Source organism: Lonchura striata, chromosome Z (genome assembly GCF_046129695.1).
Source record: "Lonchura striata isolate bLonStr1 chromosome Z, bLonStr1.mat, whole genome shotgun sequence".
NCBI lineage: Eukaryota > Metazoa > Chordata > Aves > Passeriformes > Estrildidae > Lonchura > Lonchura striata.
In genome coordinates, this window is record NC_134642.1 from 79,236,945 (window position 1) to 79,261,131 (window position 24,187).

Genomic DNA, 24,187 nt, shown 5'->3' on the forward strand with positions numbered 1-24,187 from the left:
ACTATCTCTTAAGTAAAATGCTGCTTGCTTGAAACCAAACCTAACAAGTAGAGGTGCAATCCTTGTTGTCCAACACAATGTTCCAAGAATAACCTTCATCCCTTCCTGAAATCTAGAGCATCCCTCACTCTGCTATAAACTGCAGACAAAGATAACAATTCTTCCTCAGAAATACACAGGAGCACCCTGGAAAAACCAACTGCCTTTTAATCGAGTTGCACATGTCCTCCCAGCTGCAGCACAAATTCTTACTAAAACTGAATTTCTCTGCCAGTTGTTTCCTGTGTAAGAATCATAATTCCAACTACACTTAACAGCTGGCTTAAACCTTGCTCTGCAGCAAAATGAGCAATCCTATGGAGGATTAAGGAACATTAAGATTTTAAAGTGCCACATAAGAAGGAAGATCAAAAAGCATAATATACCACTGTCTCACTTGTAAGAAGAACTTCCTGTTTTGGGTACAGTAAAGGACTAAACCAAGAGGAGACATGGGAAGTTAGAGGGCTAGAAGAGGTAAATTTTAGGCCTAGAAGCAGAGCCTCTTAACTTTATTCAATAATAAGTATTATCTGTGTATCATATAGTGACACAACTTTCTCAGTGTCTGTAGTACTGCTCTGAAGTAGAGATGTACCTTGCAAGGCCATGTAGCACCGTCTGCTTCTATGAAGTTTTGCTGTCCTAGGTCTTTGCTGTCCCTTGCTCTAGCCTCGTCAGCACTACTACTGTTACAGCAGGACAAACATATTAAGGAAAGGCAGCATGTTTTATTTATGGTAGAGATCAATACTCTCTTTTAAAAGTTGTAGTTGCATTTTTAGGAGATATGGCTAAGACAGGATTATGCAAGCAACCATTTTTCTGAGGGCAACACTTGAGTTAGTGAATCAACATGCTCTTCTGCTTTGTCTCTTTATACCATTCTTTGATCCAGATACATGACAAATGTGCTGCACAGGGTGTTCAGAGAAAAAATTAATGCACAGTTTTCCTCCTCCTCCAAAAGTTTTTCTGGTTTCTCTGACTGTGATGGATGTCCTCTGCTTTTGTTTTCCATTGATCCTAGATTGTAAAGGAATACTAAAACAGCTTTTTTCCTGTATTCGCATCATCCAACAACAGGCCGGAAGTGTTGATTTAGGATTTCAAGCAGTATTTCTGCCTAGGGTTTGCTACATCAGTTCAGAAATTCATTGTATCAAATAACTCAGCAGCTGGTTTTTTTTTTCTTTGCCTCCTAAAAATTGCTTTTATCATCTTGTCCTCAAATGAAGGCTAATGTGTCATTAGTCAGAGCAAACACAGGGTCTGTTGGAAATCACTGCACAGGGAGGCTGTACAGAAGGATTTCTGTGCTAAACATCACCCCCAGGGAGCCTGCAATAGCTAGCATCACAGCTGCCTGGGTGTAGTTTAACTTCAATCAATGAACTTTTTGATAAAATTTTGATGCTAACTGGAATGCTGGGGAAAATGAAAAAAATTCCACTATATGAGGCATTAGCACTGTTTTATGCATCTTCCAGGACTTAAACTATGCTGTGAGCGTGTCAGTCAGTACATGAAAATAAAAGCTTCTTACAGCATTGTGGGCTGTACAAAGTAAAGGACAATAATATCTAAGTTCGGGTCAACTTTGGCAAAAGCTTAGTTTTGTTTTGGATTTGTGTTTGGTTTTGGTTTTGGGTGAAGAAGAGGAGATCAGACAAAGATAGCAGGATTATTCACGTCCATTGTGGGATGCCATTGTGCTTATTACAAGTGCAAGGACCACCTTCTGCTTCCATTCCTCACATAAAAGCAAAGAATTGAGAAAACTCACAGATGTCCTTGCTCAGTACCAGCATGAATTTCAGCATGACTACCTAAAAGCTAAAGGGATGCTGTCACTGTGGCAGACTGCTCTTAGACTGTTCAAGGCAAAGATATTACAAGGCTTAGACAAGAGGATCCACCTTAAAAAACAAAGTGTAAGACAAATTTACCATTTTATTTCTGATAAAATAATCCCTTCTTCCTGAAACCAGTATGTTGTTCTTAAGCTGAAGGACAGCATTAGAAATAAATTCAGATATGCAAATGCAACACACTTTATCTTATTTCAAAGCTGTTTCTAATAAGTTGCCAACATCTCAGCTGAAAATTATCATGTGTAGCCATCATTTAGTTTAGAAGTTATATGATGTCTCATTAATTGCTTCTGGCTACTTTTTCCAAAGCAGTAATCAATAACTTGTATTTCAAGTCATAAGTTTGATATCCTGAGACATGCAGACAAGTTTCAGTGAATCAACTGGACCTGTGAGAAACAATATGTTTAGTTAGCTGTAGGTCACACCTTACCCACACTTGATCAAAATGTGAACTAGCAAGCACCATGAGGTATAGCTTTAGCACTCACTGCCGTGCCCACCAAGGTCATTTAAAGCATTGTGACTTTAGACAAGAACATTAGTGGAACAAGGCATACAGAAGCTGATCAGGCACACACAAGTTTTGAAAGCAAGACACTTTACATTACATCTCAATATTTCAATGACTGCATGCTCTGAATTTAAAAGTCTTTGGGTAGCGTGTTTCTCAGCCTGCAATTTCATTTTGTGCCACCTAGGACTGATGTCAGCAATAAGCTTTAGAGAGGATGTGGTATCCTACATTATCAGTGTAAAAGCCAGCATGATGCCTCATAAAATTTCACTACCTGGTCAAGAGATCCAAACTAACATTTGAGTGATATCACTGGATTTTTGCTTCTTTAAAATAATTTTCCATGTTAAAAAAAAAAAAAAAAAAAAAAAAAAAAGCTACAAAGCAGTCCAAAAACATTTGAACAAGAGCACCTCTAGCTTGGAAAATAAAATGTAAAAAAAAATCATGCAGATTTTTTGGAATATCCTGAGCTGGAAGGGACCCACAAGGATCATCAAATGCAACTATATAGCACCAGCCCCAAGAGTCCCACCATGTGTCTGAGAGCACTGTCCAAACACTCTTGTACTCTGTCAGGCTTGGTGTTGTGACCACTGCCCAGGGGAGCCTGTTTCAGTGCCCAAACAACCTCTGGATGAAAACAATTTTCCTGATAGTTAGCCCAAACCTCCCCTGACACAACTTCAGGCTATTTCCTTGGGTCCTGTCACTTGTAACCACAAAGAAGAAATTAGGGTTGCCCCTTCTCTTCCCCTCACAGGGAAGTTGTAACTGCAATGTAACTCAGTCTCCTCCAGACTGAACAGATCAAGTGCACTCAATCTCTCCCTGTATGGCTTTCCTTTCAGGCTCTTCACCATCTTCATGGCCCTCTTTTAGACATTCTCTAATATCTTTGTATCTCACATGGTGGTACCCAAAACTGCCCCCAGCACTTGACATGAGGCTGCCCCAGCCCAGAGTGGGACAATCTCCTCCCTTGTCCAGCTGGTGATGCTGAGCCTGATGTCCATAGAGTTGCAGGGGTCCAGCTGGAGCAATGGGACCTGCACAGGCTGAGGGTCCTGAGGCTGGGAGTTTGTCACTCTCACAGCCATGGTCCTCCAGCTCAGGGCACTCGGACACCCTTAGCCCATCAGCAGTGCTGGAAACTGAGGCAAGGAAAGCATTAAACATCTCTGCCTTGTCTCTGTCCCTCTTTGGGAGGTGACCACCCTTAGCCTGTAATGGGCAATGTTACCTCAGCACTGTCTTTTTCTCTTGAACTATTTAAAAAAGCTCTTTTAATTGTATCCCACAGTTCTGGCAGCTTTAACTCCAGTATTTTTGGCTGCACTAATTTTCTCCCTTGCAGGAGTATCTTTGTTTCCCTCCCATGTCTCCTGATCTTGCCCACACATCTCCTTGTTCTTGCTTTAGCTCCAAAAGGCCCCTGCTCAGCCGAGACAGCCTTCTGCCTTACCTATTTGACTTCTAATATTTTGGAATTGCTTGTTCCTGTGCGCTTAGGAGGTGGTGCTTAAAAAGTGATCAGCACTGATAGACTCCAGCACCTTCATTTTCACAGGCTTCCTTACTCACAAGTTCTCTGAGCAGCCTGAAAAAAATATGATGTAGTGAGACCTCATGGTGTCTTCAAAAATCTGGATAGAAATGGCAATCGATTTAAAAGGTAATCACCTTACTTCAGATTTTCAAATATTTTAGCTTTCTCATCCAAATAGATGTGCAATTATTAATAAGTCACAATTTCAGTGCAAAACATACATGGAGCTCTGCAACAATGAGTAGTTTTGATAGTGCTAAACTCTAGAGAGGGGAATGAAACAATTAATATGAGGTGGAAGATAAGGGACTTGAAAGAACTGGAGGCAATAAGAGAATGGAGGAAGGAGTTTTGCATTCCTGGTTTAAAGAACGTCACCAAGAAACACAAAGACAAGAAAATCTGCAACAGTGCAGAAAGTAGAAAATATACAGATGAAAGGCAGTAGCAACACTTGAGAAGAATAAAAGCAGGATATTTTAATTCTGATTTTGTCACAATTCAGTGTATAGGCTTGGAGAAATGGTTTCCCCCATGACTCAGACTTCCTCTGTTTGAAACTGGAATGACAGTTTTTCTGAAGTGTCTTCCCCCAACCTTTCCACAGCATACTAATCACTGGTAAAAGAAAAGTATGTGAAGTTTTCTACCAGGTTTGCAATTGCTAAATAAGGGTGTTACTGCCTGTAGCTTTCAAGATCTTGGTAAGAAATAGTATTTGCCATGCTGTGCTGGACCTGTGATACCTGCAGGTCTCACTCCCTCCTGCACAGAGGATGTTTCTCTGGAATTTGCAGGTGTTCAGTGGAATAATGGAAGCTGCCAGACACTCAGGGATGGTGGAAGTTATTGGCAAGACCAAAGAAAAAGGCAGACAAGGAAAGAGCTGAGGTGACACGTACCTGAGTCACCACTGCAGGGACACAGACACCATCTGAGTCAGAGCCCAGGTTTGTGTGACAGCTCATGTCATTGCATAGAGCAACTTCCAACTGAAGACTTGCATGCGGGGAAAAATGAACTCCAGTGGCTGCTAAGGAGCTTGATGTATGAGGGAAAAGAGCTGTCACTTCTGAGCACTCCTTGGAGGCCCAGTGGAGCTGCCCCTGCAGCACCCCCAGCAAACCATCTCTACACCCTCTAGCCTGGGTCTAAATATTCAGGATCTCAAAACCTCAATGTTATGTCAGATATTGTGTCAAGGTGTCTCCTTGAAAGGAAAAAACTATGACAAGAGCTAAAGTCCTCTGCAAAATTAGGGTAAAAAAAGAAAATAAGTAGAAATTCACAGATGGTGGTGCTATGAGATTGAGGTCTTTTTAATGTGGAACTCTTATTACAGGACCTGTGAGTTACATACTGTAAATAACCAAAAGTAATAAGGGAAACAAGATACATTCCAGTCCTCAGCAAAGGTTTGGAACAAGCAAAAAAGATTATTTTCATCCCTTTTAGGTATGCACACTAATAACATAAATGTTTTATAACTTTGATTAAAGGAAATAATTTCATCTTTAATTCAAACTTTGAAGTAATTTCCAGCACAAACACAGCATCTTTTTAATTAAAATAGGAGTGGACTTTTTTTCCTTGAATGTAATAATTCTTTCTGTCCTTGGAGATCAGATGAGCATGTTGAAGTCTCTGAAATTACAGCAGAAAGTTTTGATTGTTTTTAAGGTTAAATTATTGTTAGACATCAGCATTAAGCAGCAGCTTCAATATAGAAAGGGGAAAAGTACTTATTTTCAATTACTTGTTATGAAACTGTAATGAAAAAAAAGAAGTTACAAAAAAAAAGCAAAGCACCTCAAGGTTCCCAAATTAATTTTGTTTTTAAAAGCAGAATGGTTTACAGTTATGTAGAAACCTGAAACTGCCTGAACTTGACCTGTATTGAATCTTAAAGCAGAAATAACACAGCATTTTTTCATTTCACTGTAATACCCACTAACACTGAGATGTGCTTAGTGTGTGTGTGTATGTGCATGTGTTAGGGAAGGAACCCATGTCAGGGTTTTTATTTGTGGCCCACTGATATTGTTCAAGATCTTTATTATGGTGGTTTGTGTTGCAATATGCTTTATTAAACCTCCTCTGCCAATAATTTTCTATTAACAAGCTGGTGAAACACAGTAATGAGTGCCGAGCTCAGAGCAGGGATGACCTCTGCAGTGAGAAGTCCCATGCTGGGCAGTGTTCTTTGTCACTGTTTTCAGGCATGGCTGGTTTTGTTGTTGCTGATGTATTCACCTCTAGTCCACAGGAGCTGAGCAAGGCAGAGAGAGGACACCTGTGTGAGGTGATGTGCCAGATGATGGCAGAGCTTTGAAAGGAACTGGACTGGTTAAGGAACATCAGGGAGTCTGATAAAAAGCTGCTGGAGCCATGCTCTTCCCTCCCTGAGACAGAAATAGGAACATCTGTGAGAAAAAATCTTGAAGATCCAGTATCCCACCCCCTGCAGCCCCACCCCCAACCAGAGAAGGCAGTTAACTTACAGTAAAGGAGAGAACAGAGGCAAATCGATGCTTAGGGTGGCAGGCGAGCCCTCTCCAGGAATCTGCCTCACTTCCTCAGGTTCCTCTGCACAAGAGGTGTGAGGCTCTGGATCCGGCAGGTCTGTCAGCTAATAATGTGGATGATGGTCCATCTACCCCAGAGGCGTTGCCAACATCAGAAAGGCCAACCCTGGTGTCATAACCACCTCCATCAGGAAGAAAAGATGGGTTACAACTGCTCCTCCTCTTTCAAAATACTACTGCTTAAAAGGCATTCTTTACTGTCAGACAACATTTCACATACATCTTACAAATATGCAAATTACAGTCTTACTACAAGATAATTCATGTTTATTTCTCTAGGAGCACCTACTAGGAAATATGCACAAAAGCATAGAAAATCAAAGAAAAATCCTTATTTTTCCCCAGAGTTAAAAAAAAAGCCTTGTGCTATACTTCTCAATATTGAAAACATTTATCACATAAACCCCTTGAGTATATTCCCAAAGAGTGTTACCAAACAGAAGTGCTGAGGCACTTCAGCAGATCCCCTCCCCTGGTTTGGCATGGAGGGTTGGTGCAGACTAGCTCTCACTCCCAAACCAGCAGTTCACCTCCCACAGCCCCTGCCATTGCCTGGTGCTGAGAGGGGAGTTGTGATGGATCAGTGCTCTAAAAAGCAAGACAATAAATAAATAAATAAATAAATAAATAAATAAATAAATAGCCACAGTGATAATTAAAGCTGTCTGTATTTTTACCTAAGATATCCCTCCGCATTTTTCCCCATAAAGAATTTCTGTTTGGTTTTATTATTGGTTATATATGTATGTATATATATGTATATATAATTATTATTTTTGTTTTATTGTTTTGGGTTTTTTCCCTTTTCTGTTCTCTCCTTGATTTCCTCCATTTCAGAGCCAAAATAAGTGCCTGACAGCTGGATGCTCTCTGGAAGCTGCTGCTCTCTCCCCAGTGGGCAACCCAGCATTCCAGAGAAGTGTGAAAAGCATCCCACAAAGTGAGGAAGTACCAAGAGGCTGATTAATGGCAGGCAAAAGCTGGGCCACATGCTGCAGCTCATGCAGGAGGTCCCCTGGCAAGGATTAAGCTGCTGGTCATGGCCCAAGGAATTGTATCCTTTCTTTATCCTGAAGGGGAGCTTTTGTTGTATCACTCACTGCTCACTGGCTCTTGCACTGGGGCAGGCAGTGAGGGGCTATCCCCACACCTGTCCTGGGCCACCCTTGCTCCTGCAGCCCATCAGAAGCTCTTTTCTATGCCAAAGGGATCTGTCTCCCTCACCCACATTCAGGCTGGGAGCTGTGACAGGAAGAGAAATCCTAAATGTGTTTTTTTTCATAAAAGCACTGCTGACTAAAATACATCTGCCAATCAGTGGATTGAGCCATTTGATTTGACATTTAAATGTAGTAATCTCTTACTGCAAAGTGATTTAACACTTCACTGAAACACCACAGTTACAACATAATTTTCAGAGTAAGAAAACATTAAAGAGTCACCTATCCAAGCAACCTGTTCCCAGAAATGTAACAAGGTCTGCAGGTGTCTCCTTTTGGGCCCCAGAATTGCTGCTGGTGCTGGCAGCATTGCCTGCAGGATAGAGGGGAACAGACAGGCACAAATGCTGCACCACTCTCTGGGCTGCTGCACCCAGCCCCTTCTCTCCTCCTTCCCCCAGGAACAGGCTAAAGGGGCAGCTCTTCTGAGAGCTGTTTGGGGAGAAATGTGTTGCTGTGGCTGGGAAAGAAATACATACAGTGTAAGAGGGGATAGAGGAAAAGTTGAGAAAACAAAAGGCCTCTGAAAAATCTCATGACTGAACACAAAACAGGAATTATGGAGGAAGAAATCAGTTCTTGAGTGGAGAAAAATCCAAAATAATAAAGAGTAAGAGAAATGGAAAAATCCGAAATAATAGTTCCAAACCAACAGATTAAATCAATGCATTCCTCTCTGCCTTTTTGGCAGCACTAGGCTGATGACTGCCCACTTATCCACAACTGAGGATAATATATTTCACATGAGGATTAATAGGAAGATTATACTTTTCTCTTCCTTACCATTTCTGAAAATAATATAATACATCCATCCAAAACTAATACAACCTACTTTTCAAATCCAGAATGCATTTTCACTGACCTTTTAAGGAAATCCAATACTGACAGTTGATGGTCTGTACAGTATAGTGGAAATATGGGAAGGTTAGAGGACAGTGAAAGACAAATAATATACCGATGTTCCTCCTGTCTTGTGTGTTTCATTTTTCCTGCTCTCAAAAAAGAAAGGTTTTCACCTCAAACACATCTGAGTGCTCAGAATCATGATAATGATCAAAAGGTTATTAAAAAGCTTTTAACTTTCTGCCACTTTTACATGAGATGTAATAGGTATGCGCTCTCTTTCATTTTCATTGCTTGCAGCAAAAACATTTTACAGGTTTTAGCACAGTAGCTTTTTCCTTTTCTTGATGATGCTCACCACAGGACTGTTTCTGATAAGGACCGTATGATTTCTCTCCTACACCTGCAGAGTTCTATTAGTCTAGTGTATAAAAACACAGTGCACTGCCTGGACTTAATATGCCAAAGCAAACTAGGAAAAACAGACTGAAATCAATTCAGTTAAAACATGCATGGGTTTGGTTCAATTTTTAAAAAAATTTCATTATAAACATAAGAACAGTCTATCTAAAATCTTCTTTTAAAACCAACCAGACCAATGTCAACAATAAAGTTCCAGTAACCAAACAACAAAAAATTTGTATTTTCATCTGCACTGTATTAGAAACAAATTATTTCACTTTGTGTGGGAAAGCACTTCCAAATATGCATAAAAAATGGGCAGAGATGTAATGAACAGAACATTATAGTCACATGCAAAATATAATACATACCAATGCATGTGATACATTTGTATCCAATCAGGCTTTTCAATTCCATGAATTGTTTCTAAATTGCCTTATGCCAAGCAGAAACTATGATACAGTTTATTATTAGATTTCTTTTACCCCTAATCTTGGTATTTCTCCCTAGCAATCACTGTCACAACCTTTGACCTTTCTCTGGGGTGTTAGGAGAAGGTGAATGGTGGAGCTAAAAATCCAGGGATGCAGAAAGGACAACCAACTTTTAAATGAACTGTTGAATTTTGGCACTGAAAAAAAAAAAAAAAAAAAAAAAAAAAAAAAAAAAAAGACATCTGCTCTGGTCAAAACTGCATCACAACTTTTAATCTCAAATTTCCTATTCTCAGAAAAAAATGTGTGAAAATGGACTTACAGCCAAAGAAGGCCCAAACAGAAAAATATTTTGGTTTCAAAGATATTTTAAGTGCACAACTGACAGAAACAGATTTTTCAGCTTCCAGGTTTTGTTGTGATGCTACATTATCTTCATATATGATACCAACAGGAAGCAGCAATAGTACATAACAAAATCCTTTCACAAAAACAAAGTAGAGACCACCCAAGTGGTACCCATTCCTGGAAGACCTGAGAGATGCACAACTGGAGGACAGAACCCTATCTGCAAAAATTTGTATATTTAAGTGAATGAATCATCAGCTTCCACCCTCTCATCTTAATGTCAATACTTTTACTGCTCTCTCCTGTGTACATACATAAAGAGATGTAAAAATGTACCGGATTGCATTTAGTTACTCTAAAAATCACATTGCGGAAATTACAGAACTGGACTAATTTTTAAATACATGATAAACACTAACTCACCTGTTTAATGACTTCTTAAGCAATATGGGTTTTGCATCCTTCCAGCTATTACAAGATAGTATTGAGATGAAAAAAAAAATTTTCTGACTTTTAAGACGCTTGGAAGGGCAAAAGTTTTCTTGACTGGAGTTTCCACAACTGTGTCTCAGCCCAAATTCCTTTTTGAACATCAGGGAGCAAAGTTTCCTCCTTCCTTCTGTACATTTGGGAATAATGCAAAGCCCTGTTTCTCCATGTGAGCCACCTCCAACTGAAGCTGGAAAGCACTGTAGCACAGGCAGCACTTGGCAGAACAGCACAGATAGAAGGGCTACAAAGGCCCTGGTGAATGAGCAGAGTGGGACAATGCTCTCCTTTTCCCAGCTGGCGATGCTGAGCCTGATACCCCCAGGACAGGGTTGGCCTTCCTGGCTGCCAGGGCACTGCTGACTCACATCCAACCTACCACTGACCAGGACACCCAGGTCCTTTTCCACAGTGCTGCTCTCCAGTCTCTCATTCCTCAGTCTGTCCCTACACCCAGGGTTGTCCCAGGTGCAGCATCTAGCACTTTCCCTCACTGAGCTCCGTATGGCTGGTGATTGCTTATTGTCTAAGTCTCTCTGCAGGATTTAGCACACTTAACAAACAACACAGTTATGGCTACAGTATGGCTTCTGAAATTCAGTATTTGGCCAGACATAGTGCAGCAAATACATGTACACTACAACAGTGTGAAGTGCCAGAGAGCCTCCTGTTCCCAGCACCAAGATGACTTCTTGAAGAAAAGTGTCACTGCAAAGCTACCTGCCAAATTCCATAAAGACTCTGCCTTGTCCTCCTTCACAACCCTCATGAAAGCTCTGCAGAGATCATTCAACCACTTTGTAATCTGATCATGCTGAGACAGCTGACAAGGAAAGACTGCCCATTTGTATCTAAAATACATTTATTTTGCCAACATTTCAGGCTCCAATAGACCATACACTCCTGCTGCACAGTTCTTACTAGTGCTTTGCGTAATCCCACACTATTTTATACAAGCATTTAGGAAATGTAATGTTTTTCTTTTCTTTCTTTTTTTTTTTCATTGCTTACAATGATCCCTAATGCTTTATTTATCAAGTGCTCTAGAATTTACTGTGTCAAAATTAGAAAAGCCACAAATTAAAGTTTTATGAATAGCTAAAGAAAACAAATGGCATATGCCTTGAAGTAGTAGCAAATAAAAGCTCTTAGAAGAAAGAACTCAGATGCTTCTGCATTGAATAATCAGTTGTGAAGAAAAACTTAAATCTATTTAATATTAATTTAGTACATTAGTTTCAGTGGGAATATTGCCTGAAAAGGATGTCACTACTAAGATATCTGGAAAATAACCAGGCTTTTCATTTTCCCTTGCACACTGCAGTCTGTATGTAGCTACTGAGGGACAGCCTTCAATATTCTGCTTCCCTACTTTGAACTATAAATCACTTCCAGTTGTATTACACAGATGCTCAGGAGAAAAAAGAATAGGGGTCATGGTTAAAAAAATATAATACAGCTCGTAACAAAGACATTTAAAGGCTGAAAGGTTAACACTTGAGCATCTAGTACTATCTATCCTCCATTAGCTTTTTAAGTAGCATAGAAAGGAATGCAAATGCTTGCAGGCATGTAAGCATCTTTGCAATGAATATGTATTTTAGAATTTCAAACTGAACTTTCACAACATCTTTCAAGCAGTTCTGCCATTCTAAGTTACTCTTTTGAAATTCTCCAAAATTAATCATCACCTCATATGTCAGATTGTCACACATACAGAGGACAAGAGATTCACTTACTTAAGGAAACAGACAAGGCTCAGCTATTTTTTTGCTCTCTCACTCCTTTTTTACCTCAGGAAAGAAAAAAACTAATTTGTGTCTGAATGAGAATGTGTGTCATATAACAGCAACAGAGTTTTGCACTTGGGAACTGCAAATATATTTGAATTTTATGCATTAAGAAAGCAGCAAGAATTTTGAAGAATTAGACCTTCATCAAAGCTTAATTTATGTGATACAGGAAAACATAAATAACATTTGTAAGAATGATTGCAAAAAGCTGCACAAGAACAGTTTTAACTGTAGCCACTATAAATATATACATTTATTTTTTAGGGTTTTTTAATTAAAATGATGTAATGACAGATCACAATGCTTCAAGAAGTTCATCAATATTTGATATATTTTGTACTTGGATAATGAAAAGCCTGAAAGGATTTCTAACTGATCTCTGGAGCTTTAAAGTGAACTAGAAATTTCACCAGATGTTGTACTGTGATCTCAGTTTTGAAGGCAGGTAATTATATAAAAAAAAAACAACCCAAACAGTTTATTCAGATACTGTACTTCAGTACAGCACCCTGTGGTATCAACTCTTAGTATTGAGATGATTATCCAGTGAACATTGAAACTATGCAAAAAAAAATCTATGAAAAACTGGATCAGCCCTGACACGCTCCCCCACCTTTTTTTTTTTTTAAAGGCAATATTGTCTAAAGTCTCTGACAAGCTGCTACCCTGCATTGCAGTACATTCCCTGAATGCATCTATTCTTCTGGTACTGTAGAGGAGTTGAGGCTACCTCACACTCTCCATTGTGCTCCAATTCGCAGCATAACAAGGCAACATGAATGTTAATGCAAATTAACTGATTATACTGCCTTGCTGATAACTTCAAAATGCAGCAGGTAGGTGGGGCAAAATTCAGTTGTCTCCCTCAGATGCATGATGTCATGTGTAACATAGGATAGAAGAGGAACAGTTGCTGGAAGTACTAGTATCCCAGGTACAAAACATAAAAATTATCTAAAATTGTTTAGAATATAACTTACAATTTGAGTATGTACTTACTCTGAAAATGAAACATCCAGAGCATGCTCTTCTGCCTTGTGCTTGAATTATGCCCACAAAGAGACACCTTCCCTCTGGAAGGTGTATGGAAGGAGAAAATACTACCTTCAGATACTTCCCCAACTAACACACACTGATTGTAGCAGCAATAATATGCCTCTGATTACTGTCATTCATCAAACCATTTTCACTAACAGAACAGAAATTAATTTTTATCAACAAGTTAACTGATGCTTCTTTTTTCAGTTAGATCTGATAAATGATTCAGAGCAGGAGAGTGTACAGTGACACACTCAATAGTGATAATAAAGACCCTTCTGTAGGTCACGGGTTTCTCATGAACCCATCCTTAACTGGCAGGGCACACTGGCACCCTTTCTGTGTCCCTGACACCAATAAATGCAAGTTATTTCAGTCAGAAAGAAACTGTCTCATAGGTTGTGTAAGATTTAGACCAAGAGATTTTGAATCTTTTAGTGATCAGGCTCTACATTTCCTGAAGAGCTAGGAGAGTGCAGTGGGTCAGACAGCAGCGCCTCAGGAACTTCCATGCTTCCTGCTGTGGGACAGAGCTGTCAAAAGTAGTTTTGTGCCGCACATTCCTTTTTTTGGCTTGCTTCCCTCTACTCACAACTGAATTTTGTCTTGGTTGATACTGTAGATTGCCTAGATTCACTTGAAAGACCACACTTTTTCTGCTCCCATTTCTTCCCTTCCTGCTAGCCATTTTCAGAAGAAAACTGCATGAAGTGAATGGACCTGAAGGGCATCTCTTCACCAAAAGTCCTGGTGAACTAGGAATTTGTTTCAAAAGCTCCAAGAAGATCCTTGCTGTGCCACAGGGAGAAAGAGGACTGTCGCTATCTGTAAGTGATAAACACTGCTGAGGATCCCGTTTTCTTGCATCACTTCTGTTTAAATGGTGCTATTCACTCATGTCCCAGAAGCTCACCATTCAGGAGCAAACTTTTTAGTCAGGCTATTTTTTTTATTTGTGTGTGATTTGCTTTGTGTTGGTCCATTCAGTTATTTTTCCTATCATCAGAAGAAAAGGCTCACAGTCTCATGAAGCTTTAATGTAAATAAGAGGACTAAATCCTATTTTTAATCTCTATAGCAAAACTACTTTCTTGCTTACATGACTTGTGATTTGGGGAGTTAAAACAATGAAGAAGACAAAAGCAGGTACAGGATGTAGGCTCCAATTCATTTCACTAAAATAGCTTAAGAGGAACCTATTTACAGTATTGCTGACCAGAATATCTTCCTTGACTAGCAAAGCAAGTTAACAACTTATAAAAGGATGTCTGGAATATGCAAAAAGCATTTTCAAATCAGTGTCAGTGCTTCTGCAGCTGACATCCTCCTACTGCAGTATTAAAGCAGTGTTAGAAAAGCATATTTTATGTTTCTGCTTTTAGTAAGAGGAGGGAATTCCACTCATCCACAGGGAAACTCTTCTACCCATTGACAGAGACAATCCTCCAAATTAGCACGTCATACATATTAGCATATCACTCAATATACAATCAAAGAAATACCTTGATATACAATATCAATTATTTTTATATCCTATTAAGAAATTTATTTCCTCTTTAGGTTTTCTTAACACAAAGGCATGAAAGATCAGCCAATTCCTATCACTAATCAGTAGAACTTACGATACTAAAATTAGCTCTTGGTTCTTGTAAATTAGAAAATGTGACATAAAATACCTAACCTGCCTTAGAATTCTCACCATCACATTAAATTTCATGGACACTCTTGACTATTTTCAAAGGTTCCTTTCTGGTAAGCTAAAGACAATTCTGCTTCCCAATTGAAAAAAAGGACTTGTTTTTACTGTGATTTAAATGTAGGTGAAGAAACCACCTAGACTAATCTTCCTTCCTATTTCTTACCTAATTGTCTTCTACGTCTTCTTGAGAGCCTTTTCTTTTGCCTCAGGAGGCCAAAGAAACTCTAGGATGAATCAAAATCACGCCTGTTGCAGATGATAGATAAATATGATTGTTCATAAATAATACAGCTAGGATGAGAACAGCTCTCCCAGCTAGCCGGATGACACCCCTGCCCTTGGATGAGTCCTGGGGTGAAATGGGCTGTTCCATCCCACCCCCCAAAAGATGTATGGCTCATCCTACACCTCTGTACCCTCCCCTAAAACATTAGTGTCTGTAACCCCATTGGAAATCCTCATCCCAACCCCCCTAGGAGCCCCTGATAAGGGGGCTCCGAGGGGCCACGCGCCCTCTTGGAACCCCTTCCCCCCTCTTAGAACTTCATCCCCTCCTGGGGCTTCCTCTCTCCTAAACCCTCCTTTTGTCTCTCCCCTCCCTCACCCTCTCATGCTGGCCATGTGCTACACCTGGGAGCACGAGGCAGGAACTTCTGCACCCCCAATAAACCTCTTTCCCCAAGAGCAACCTTCAGAGATCTCTGCCTCCATTCATCCACACCGTGCAGGAGCGTGGTATTCTCACACACGCCCTTTACATTTTGGCCTCAATACATCATTAAATCCTCATACTTACTCATTAATTACTATCATTAGTTGTTTTGTGTGCAATTATTTATGATACATGGCTCAGAGCACAGTAATTTTCTATCTACACAGAGACTTAAGACTGGAGAAAAATTACAATTATGATTATTAATTATTAATTATTATTATTAATATTAATACAATTATTAATACATATTTTGCTTACTAGCCTATAAAAGGACTTATTCTCCACATAGTGATATTTCTTCTCTTGTCTAAATAAGTATGCAACTTAGCTTTCTGTGTGTACCACTTTGAGCAAATAACTGCAGATAACTAATATATTTTCCTGTTTTCTATTATGTATATCCTAAAGCACTCACCAACACCAAAAAAAAAAAAAAAAAAAAAAAGAAAAGGAAAAATACAGGGTAAAGAGCATGGATTGTAAAAATGCGCAGATAAAATAAAACTGAAATTACTGAGCCAGGGTTGTTTTTCTTTTTCCATCTTTGGCATTTTTCAGAACAGGATACCGACTGCATTCATAGTATCAATTCAGATGTGCTCACATAAGTGCATCACCACAGAGAGATTGTCCTATTAAAAGGAAAACGTCAAGTAGGATTATTACAGCTGCACATACTCATTTTATGAAATAAACCACTCTGATGCTGCTGCTTTAAAATGTGTCCCTTATGGCAATAGTCTTAAATTCACTAAACCACAACAGGCCTTTTCAGGAACGATTCTACTGTAAGTTCAAAGAGAAAGATAATGTACCTGGAAATATGCTTTTGGAATTAATTATATCCATGCCAAATACATAATATTCTCAGCAAAATAAGCTCCCCTCTCTCTATCCAAAGTAATCTGAAAAACTTTGCTTCAAACTTAGGGAAGAGAACTTTTATTTTCAATTATGTTTTACACTGCATTTAAGGAATGTGGCATGAGCTTATGATGAACCCTTGCTTTGTTTGGGTTAGTTTCTACTGGATTTCAATGACACAATAGCAAAAATCAGGGACACTTCAAGGCTCCTGAACACCTTTAAAAGGTTTAAACAAAGGTTTAAGCCTTTGTTACCAGGTCTGTACATCCAAGGGCTATGCAGAGATGACTGTCAGCCCACTTGTCTCCTTGTAACACAAGACAAGGAGCCTTATCTACTAGTCCTTGCCAGTTGTTCTACAGTTCAGTAATTGAGCCCTACTCCATAAAGAATCAAGCCTCGGTGTAAAGAAGGCTCTCTTTGTATACCCGTTGTCCAACAAAACCTCATTACATCTGTTTCAACAAAAAGCAACTGGAAAGAAAAGAATGGATTTTCAATGTAGAGCAGTGGGCTGAATTTTGTTTGTTTCAGTCTTTACTTGGCTTTCTGAGAAAGAACAAGCCTACCAACTATAGCAGTATATTTTGTTCAGTGGAAATAGCGGTATGCTACAGGAATGCTACAATATAAATAAATTTTCTTGACCTTTAACAACTTCAAATCTACTCAAGGAAGACTGTATTGGACAAATTCTGTCCAAAAGCCTCAGAAAGCCACACTTTTATTCTTTTCAAGTAGGAAAAACTGGAATTTTGTGAGAATGTACCTAAGTATTTATGCAGCATGCCAAGCAGCATCACTGCAATATTAATACAGCTTTTAGGATTCAAATTGTAAAGCAGTAATTCCCAAACAGGAGAGATTTCTATAAACAACAATACCTCCAAACAAAAAACCAAACCAAACCAAACCAAACCAAAACAAACAAAAAAAAAAAAACAGTAAAAAAGAAGAGTTCAAAGGATCACGCAGTAGGCCTTGCTAGTGCCACCAAAAAACCAAATCCTCCAAAGTTAGGAAAATTCTGTACTTTGCAAAATAGGGCACAAATATCAAATCATAGCCTTATGTCAACAAGTTCCCCTCTCCTATGAGATGTATTTAATTATCGTTATTTTAATTTAAAATGGGTAAACTATAAACTATCTCCGGAGTAAAAAGCCCTCAAAAACTATATTCTCCTTCATGCTCAGAAGAATTACGTTATTGCAACACTTAGTTTTTGTACAACTCAACCTTGCAACTCTTTAAACAAACTGAAGAACACAGGACTTTTTATATCTTTAAAAATACAAGAAGAAGGTAGCATCTTAGAAATGGCTGAACATTTAACAACTGATCCTAAATGCTGTTCCTAAAAGTTTGATCACCTACCTTTCAATTAAGTTCAAGAGAAGATGTTAAAAGCAACAAAAAGAAAATACTTTCAGTGTGTTCTAAGCAGACTGCTTGTTCAAGATTGTTAGCTTTCTGCACACTGCATTTACTAGATTGAAAAGCTGTTTTGGGGGATGTGAGGTTTTTTGTCTTCTCCTTTCTTTTTCTCTTTTTTTTTTTTTTTTTTTTCTGCATATGATATTGGTATCAGATACTGAGCACACAGTTTCCCACAATGCAAAAAGGAGATTAATCTGATTATTAGGAAATTAAAGCCTGGAATTTGAGCCAAAACACTAATGCACCAAAAATATTTTCTGTGCGGAAATGACACCATGCAGAAATACAGTGGCAGATTATTTTCAATGTAGAGTATGAAAATTCAAGGAAAGTGCTAGGGCCAAAAGTAGCTCCACATCCTGGGGCTCCAAGGCTGTCAGATAAGCCCCAGAGGTAACAGTGCACTAAGAGCCAAGCTTAAGCAGGAACAGTGGTACACAATTCTGAACCAGCCACAGCTAGTGAGCTCAGGCAGATGAAAAACTGCCCACAGCGAGAGCTTCAGCTGAACACTTTCACTCCAAAGCAAGACCACAGACAACTGATAAAGCAGAAAAAAACCCAAAGAAATATAATGAGGAGATAATTGTGAGGAATTAAAATAAATAAAGAAATAAAATGAGTAATCAAGCTACTTCAGATCCCACAGGCTTGACAAAACCAACAGAGAAATGGAAAAACTGCTAAAGCAAACACAAAGGTGCTATTAGTTGAATGTTGTTGGTGTAAGACCCTCCAAAGGCTCACATATTTGTGACCTTGCATTGAATTCATGCAAGAGATTAAAAGTCCAGCTGGTACCAACCTCTTCACAAAAGATGAGTCATAATTATGACCTGATTGCTACTACAGAAACTTGCTGGGATGAATCGTACAACTGGAGCGCTGTGAGTGATGACTACCAACTATTCAAAAAAGACAAGCAAAAAAGAGAATTGGGGGGAGTTTCCTCTATGCCAAAAATGAGATTGACTGCACAAAGCTGTTCTTGAAGAACAGCAAAATTAGAGACTAAGCTAACAACAGAAACCTTGTGGTTGGTGTCTACTACGCCTTACCTGAACAAGGAGAGTAGGTTGATGAAGAGCCCTTTCTTCAGCTGCAGGAAGAATCACATTTGCAGGCCACAATCCCAATAGAAGGCTTCAGCCACACGGATGTTTGCAGGGGAAAATGCACAGCCAACTGCAAGCAGTCCAGGTAAATACAGGAGAGCATCAACAGCAGGTTTCTAGTCCAGATGATGAAGACAGACCAGAGGAGAAGAATCTCTTGACTTGTTTCTCACTAATATGAAGGAATTTAGGAGAGACATCAAAAGGCCTTGGCTGCAGCAATCAGGCCTTGGAGGAAGTTCCAGTGTTGAATGGCACAGATAAGTAGAATGAGCACCATAAACCAAATATGGCATACAATACAGTTTGAAAGAAGAGGGGAAGTTAGCAAGATACAGATGGCAGGAAACACCAGGAAGAAATGGCTTGGACAGTCTGCAAAGGAAGGATGGAAGCAGGTTCAAAAAGAAAGTAGGAAGTGACAGTGCATAAACAATTTAGGGCTGTATCCCAGAAGAGGTAAACTGCAGAAAACTGTACAGATTTAAAAAAAAAAAAAAAAAAAAAAAAAAGGGTGGCTTTGAACTGGATTTTTTGCCTGAGGACTTTCTTTAAGGGGATCTGTTTCTATTCTTAGTCCAAGGAGTGAGATCAGTTACAGAGGTCTGCAGGTAAGATTACAGAGGAGTTACAAGATGACAAAAGGGAATTAAATGGAAAGGAAAGACAGGCCACAAGACTTCCACCTGCTTGGACGGTGCACTCAAACAGAGAGACGTGCTGACAGTGGGAACAGAACCACAATTTGGGATCCAGGACCCACTGCCCTGAGAGGAGTCCTTCACTCCTCTGCCACACAACAGCCTTTTCTAGAAACTGGAGAGACACAGATGGGACAGACAGGACAGTCACATTCAAAGGGTTGTGGTCAATGGCTTCACGGTCCCAGGTGGAAACCAGAGACAAGCGGACTCCTCCAGCATTATTGTTGGACTGGCCCTGCTGAACACCTTTGTCAGTGAGACAGACAGTGGGATCAGAGCACCCTCAGCACATTTGCTGACAACACCAAGCTGTGTGGTGTGATTGACACACCGCAGGGAGGGGATGTCACCCACAGGGACCTTGGCAGGCCTGAGAGGGGCCTGGGTGGATCTCATGAAGCTCCACAGAGCCAAATGCAAGGTCCTGCACCTGGACCAGGGCAATTCCAAGTACAACATAAAACACAGGCTGGGGAGAGAACGGACTGAGAAAAGTACCTAGAAGTACTTGGAATGCTGGATGATGAAAAGCTTGACATGACCCAGCAACATGCACTGGCAGCTCTGAAGGCCAAACATGTCCTGGGCTGCGTTAAAACGTTGTGGGCAGCAGGTCAAGGGAGATGATTTTGTCTCTCTGCTTCACTCCCATGGAGAATTCTCCCCCTATCTGGAGTGCTGTGTCCAGCTCTGGAGCCTTCAGCTTAAGAAGGACATAGGCATACTCAAGCAGACCCGAGGAGAGCTGAAGAAACATCCAGGGAGCTGGAGCACCTGCCCTGTGAGGACAGGCTGAGAGACCTAGGCTTGTTCAGCCCAGATATGAGAATGCTCCAGGGGGACCTTAGAGCAGCCTTCCAGGGGGGCTACAGAATAGTTGAAGAGGAACTTTAAACCAGGGTAATAACAGTGATAAGAGGAGGGGTAAGGGTTTTAAACTGAGAGGAGGTTTAGATTAGATATTAGAAAGAAATTGTTTATTGTGAGGGTGGTAGGGCACTGGAACAGGCTGTGTGAGTTTTCGAACAAACTCTTCCACAGCAGGGGCATTAGAACCAGGTGATGTGTACGGGCCCTTTCAACTCAGACACTCTGATCCAAACACTTTTACAGTTCATATAGGCAGCTGATGTGGTTCATACAGAGTTGTTTTTTAGAGACAAGAGCAGTTGCATTTTGTAGCTTTACTTTATAAAAGAAGAGTTTGTTTTTCTCAGGTTTTCAATCAAGCACAGAATAAGGCAAGGGGAAACAGGAGCTTTCTGCCTTACATGACATGGAAGGCATCTACAGAGTTTCAGCTTATGAGGCAGCTCACCATGCAACCTTATCCAAAACCCTTAGAACTGTCCCTTTGCCTTGAGGGAAATGATTTTCACACTATGTTAGTTACTGCTACTATGGCTAGTTAGGAAAAGATTGTTCTTTGTCTAATGGTCAAAACAAATTAACACCTGCCAGAATCTGAATGCTTCCAATGTACTAGTGCAAGTACAGTTAACATGAAACTTGAACAGAAACAAGGTTATTTTTTTCCTTTTCCTAATTGCTTTCTGTCTTTCCCATCTGGTGGCCTTCTATGATGGAGTGACTACAGCCATGGATAAAGTGCTACAGGTGTCATTTATCCAGACTTCAGCAAAGCCTTTGACAGCATCCTCCACAACATCCTTCTCTCTAAATTGAAAATGGATTTGATGAGTTGACTAAAGTGGTTGGACAGCCATGTCCAGAGGGTGGTAGTCAATCGCTCAGAGTCCTGATTGGTGGCCCTTGAGGACTGTTTAACGTCTTTATTAATGACACAGACAAAGGGATCAAGTGCTCCCTTTACAAATCTGCAGCTAGCACCGAGCTGAGTGGTGCAGCTGACACTCCTGAGGCACAGGATGCCATCCAGAGGGATCTGGACAAGCTCGAGCAGTGGCCCTTGGGAATCCCATGAGGTTTAACAAGGCCAAGTGCTGGTGCTGCACCCGGGTCAGGGCAATCCCTGGTGCCAGCCCAGGCTGGGGATGAGCAGACCGAGAGCAGCCCTGCCCTGAAGGACTTGGGGGTGCTGTGGGTGAGAGCTGGGCAGGAGCCAGCCATGGGCACTCCTGGCCCAGAGAGCCAAGTGTGTCCTGGGCTGCACCCAGAGCCCCGTGGGCACAGGGCAGGGAGGGGATTCTGCCCCTCTGCCCTGCTCTGGTGAGACCCCACCTGCAGAGCTGCCTCCAGCTCTGGGGTCCCAGCACAGCAAGGACATGGAGCTGCTGAGAGAGTCCAGAGGAGACACCAAGGTGAGCAGAGGGATGGAGCACCTCTGCTGTGAGGAAAGGCTGACAGAATGGAGATTTTCCACCTGGAGAAGAGAAACCTTTGAGGTCCTTTCCAGTCCCTGAAGGGAATCCACAAGAAGGATGGATAGGGACTATTCACAGTGGCTTATGACAGGACAAGGGGAAATGCTTTCAAATGAAAAGAAAATATGTTTGGATTACATATTAGGAAGTAGTTCTTTACTGTGAGGGTGGTGAGGCTCTGGCACAGGTTGCCCAGAAAAGCTGTGGATGCCCCAGTTCTGGAAGTGTTCAAGGCCAGGCTGGATGGAACTTGGAGCAATCTGGCCTAGAGGAAGGTGTCCCTGCCCACAGTGAGGAGGGAGCCAGATCATCTTTAGAAACCCTTCCAACCCAACCTAATCCATGACTATATATCAATATTTTATACTGAACTGTTTTCACATTATAGTTAAAAAACAGGCAAAATTTACATTTTTATTTTGGTGCAGACTTTATTTCTGACCGTAGTCTGAGGGTCCTGTAGCAATGTTAATGGAAAATACTGAAACATCAAACAAAAAAACCAGAGTCATCAGCTGCTTCAGGACGTAGAGGTGCAAGCACATGACGACAAACAGGGCATGTTCCCGACTACAAAAAGAGAGAAAAAAAGACCAGGTTGTTTGCATTCAATTCTACTGAAAAGCTAAATGCTATTATTTATAAAGTATTTGGGGTCTCCACAACAGCACCATCTCAAACTCAAATTTGACTGCATAGCTACCTAGAGCTGACAGCTACTTAGAGGTGACAAACTCAGAAGAAAGACTTGTTTTGTTTTTACACCAGCTACATAGCAAATGCATCAGGTTCTTTCCAAGTTCTTTTTCACAGCATTGATTTTACTTTTTTAGGTTTTTTTTGATGCAAGGATTAAAAATAAGTTAGTTACAGCCCAAATCTAAGATGAAGTATTTTGTCCTAATTCTCAGTGATAGTAGTTTCCTATGACAACAGGAAAAAAAAAAAAAAAAGGCAGGACATGTATAACAAGAAAAAATGAATATGATAATCAACATTATCAAGGTAAAAAAAAATTTATAAGCCCATCAACTAAATCCATCAGCCCTCCATGCTATAGGTTTTCTGATATAACCCCCATGGTAAAATAATTCATCTTTCTCTTATACTCTTGAGGAAATTGTGTTACACTGTAAGCTCACTGAGAACTACCAAGTCCAGGTTTGCACTGCACATAAAGAAGAGTGGAAGTGCAACTAAAAAGAACATACCAGTTTATTAATTATGGTTGTTTTAGTCTAGCTTCAACATGATGCAAACCTTTTTAAGACATTTGGAAGCAAACTGATTATAGATCATGAAAATTAAGTCTAATATCATATAGAATTACTAAAGGTAATTTAAAAAAAAAATCATTTCAGTATTTCATCTGCCAGCCTTAGCTGTCACAATAAATGGGTCTGACATTGTGATAAGATAGAGAATATCCTTTGCTCTTCTCAGAGAAAATGATTCCATTGTCTTTACTACAAGATAGGAATATAGTAAAGAAAGCTTTTCTTGTACCAAAATAAGTTATAACCCAGCCATGTCCTTCATTCTTAGTGAAGGAAAATATGTTTTCCCTTACAGAAATATTCCCTCTATTAAAGAAACTGCCCTTTAGGTGAGCACAAATATAATTTTTTCCCTCACTTGCATAAGAATTTGGTTCCATAATGCATAAATTAAAATAATATTTCATAAATTTTTGGTATCTCATCCCACATTTTCAAAGAGTTAAAAGTTGTTCTTCCCAGAAGAATACAAAATATACACAACCTCCCCTGCCCCTAAACCCTCCACCAGTCCTGTAGTACTTACTCTCTGTAACCAAAGAGTTATACAAGATCTGTGAAACAAATGATGACAGGGTAGCTCTGTTATTATTTCACCTTCCACATATTCACTGTAACAGATAGTACAACACTGCTCTTGACCTAAACCCATGATGAAGAAAAAAGCATTAATACCTTGTTTTACATCTAAGATAAGCTCAAATTAAAATACATGATATATTATCAACAGTATCACTAATGGTTACAAAGTACAGTCACAGTAACTCCATTAAAGATTACTTTTCCAAATGGATCAAAATTATACTCAGATTCAAAAAGCTTAAAACAGCATTATGCAGTAATGCATAATGATGCAATACTTAAATATTGCATCTATGGTATTAGAGAAACTTG

At 40.0% G+C, this 24,187-nt stretch overlaps 1 protein-coding gene across 3 annotated transcripts in view; it reads right to left on the reverse strand.

The window, feature by feature from the left end:
* The window catches only part of PJA2 (praja ring finger ubiquitin ligase 2), a 63,059-nt gene that overhangs the window by 7,325 nt on the left and 31,547 nt on the right, over window positions 1-24,187 (reverse strand). Inside the window, exons 8-11 of one of the 3 annotated variants that reach the window (XM_021524780.3) lie at window positions 23,820-23,935; window positions 22,427-22,586; window positions 18,911-19,139; window positions 9,964-10,031 (exon numbers count right to left, since the gene is read on the reverse strand). The exons of 1 other annotated variant lie outside the window; for it this stretch is intronic. In XM_021524780.3, coding sequence (XP_021380455.2) covers window positions 22,506-22,586; window positions 23,820-23,935 — 197 coding nt within the window. In that variant the 3' untranslated portion in view covers window positions 9,964-10,031; window positions 18,911-19,139; window positions 22,427-22,505. Of the gene's footprint in view, window positions 1-9,963; window positions 10,032-18,910; window positions 19,140-22,421; window positions 22,587-23,819; window positions 23,936-24,187 lie in introns of those variants that run through there. One more of the 3 variants, XM_021524779.3, reaches the window with a different exon arrangement.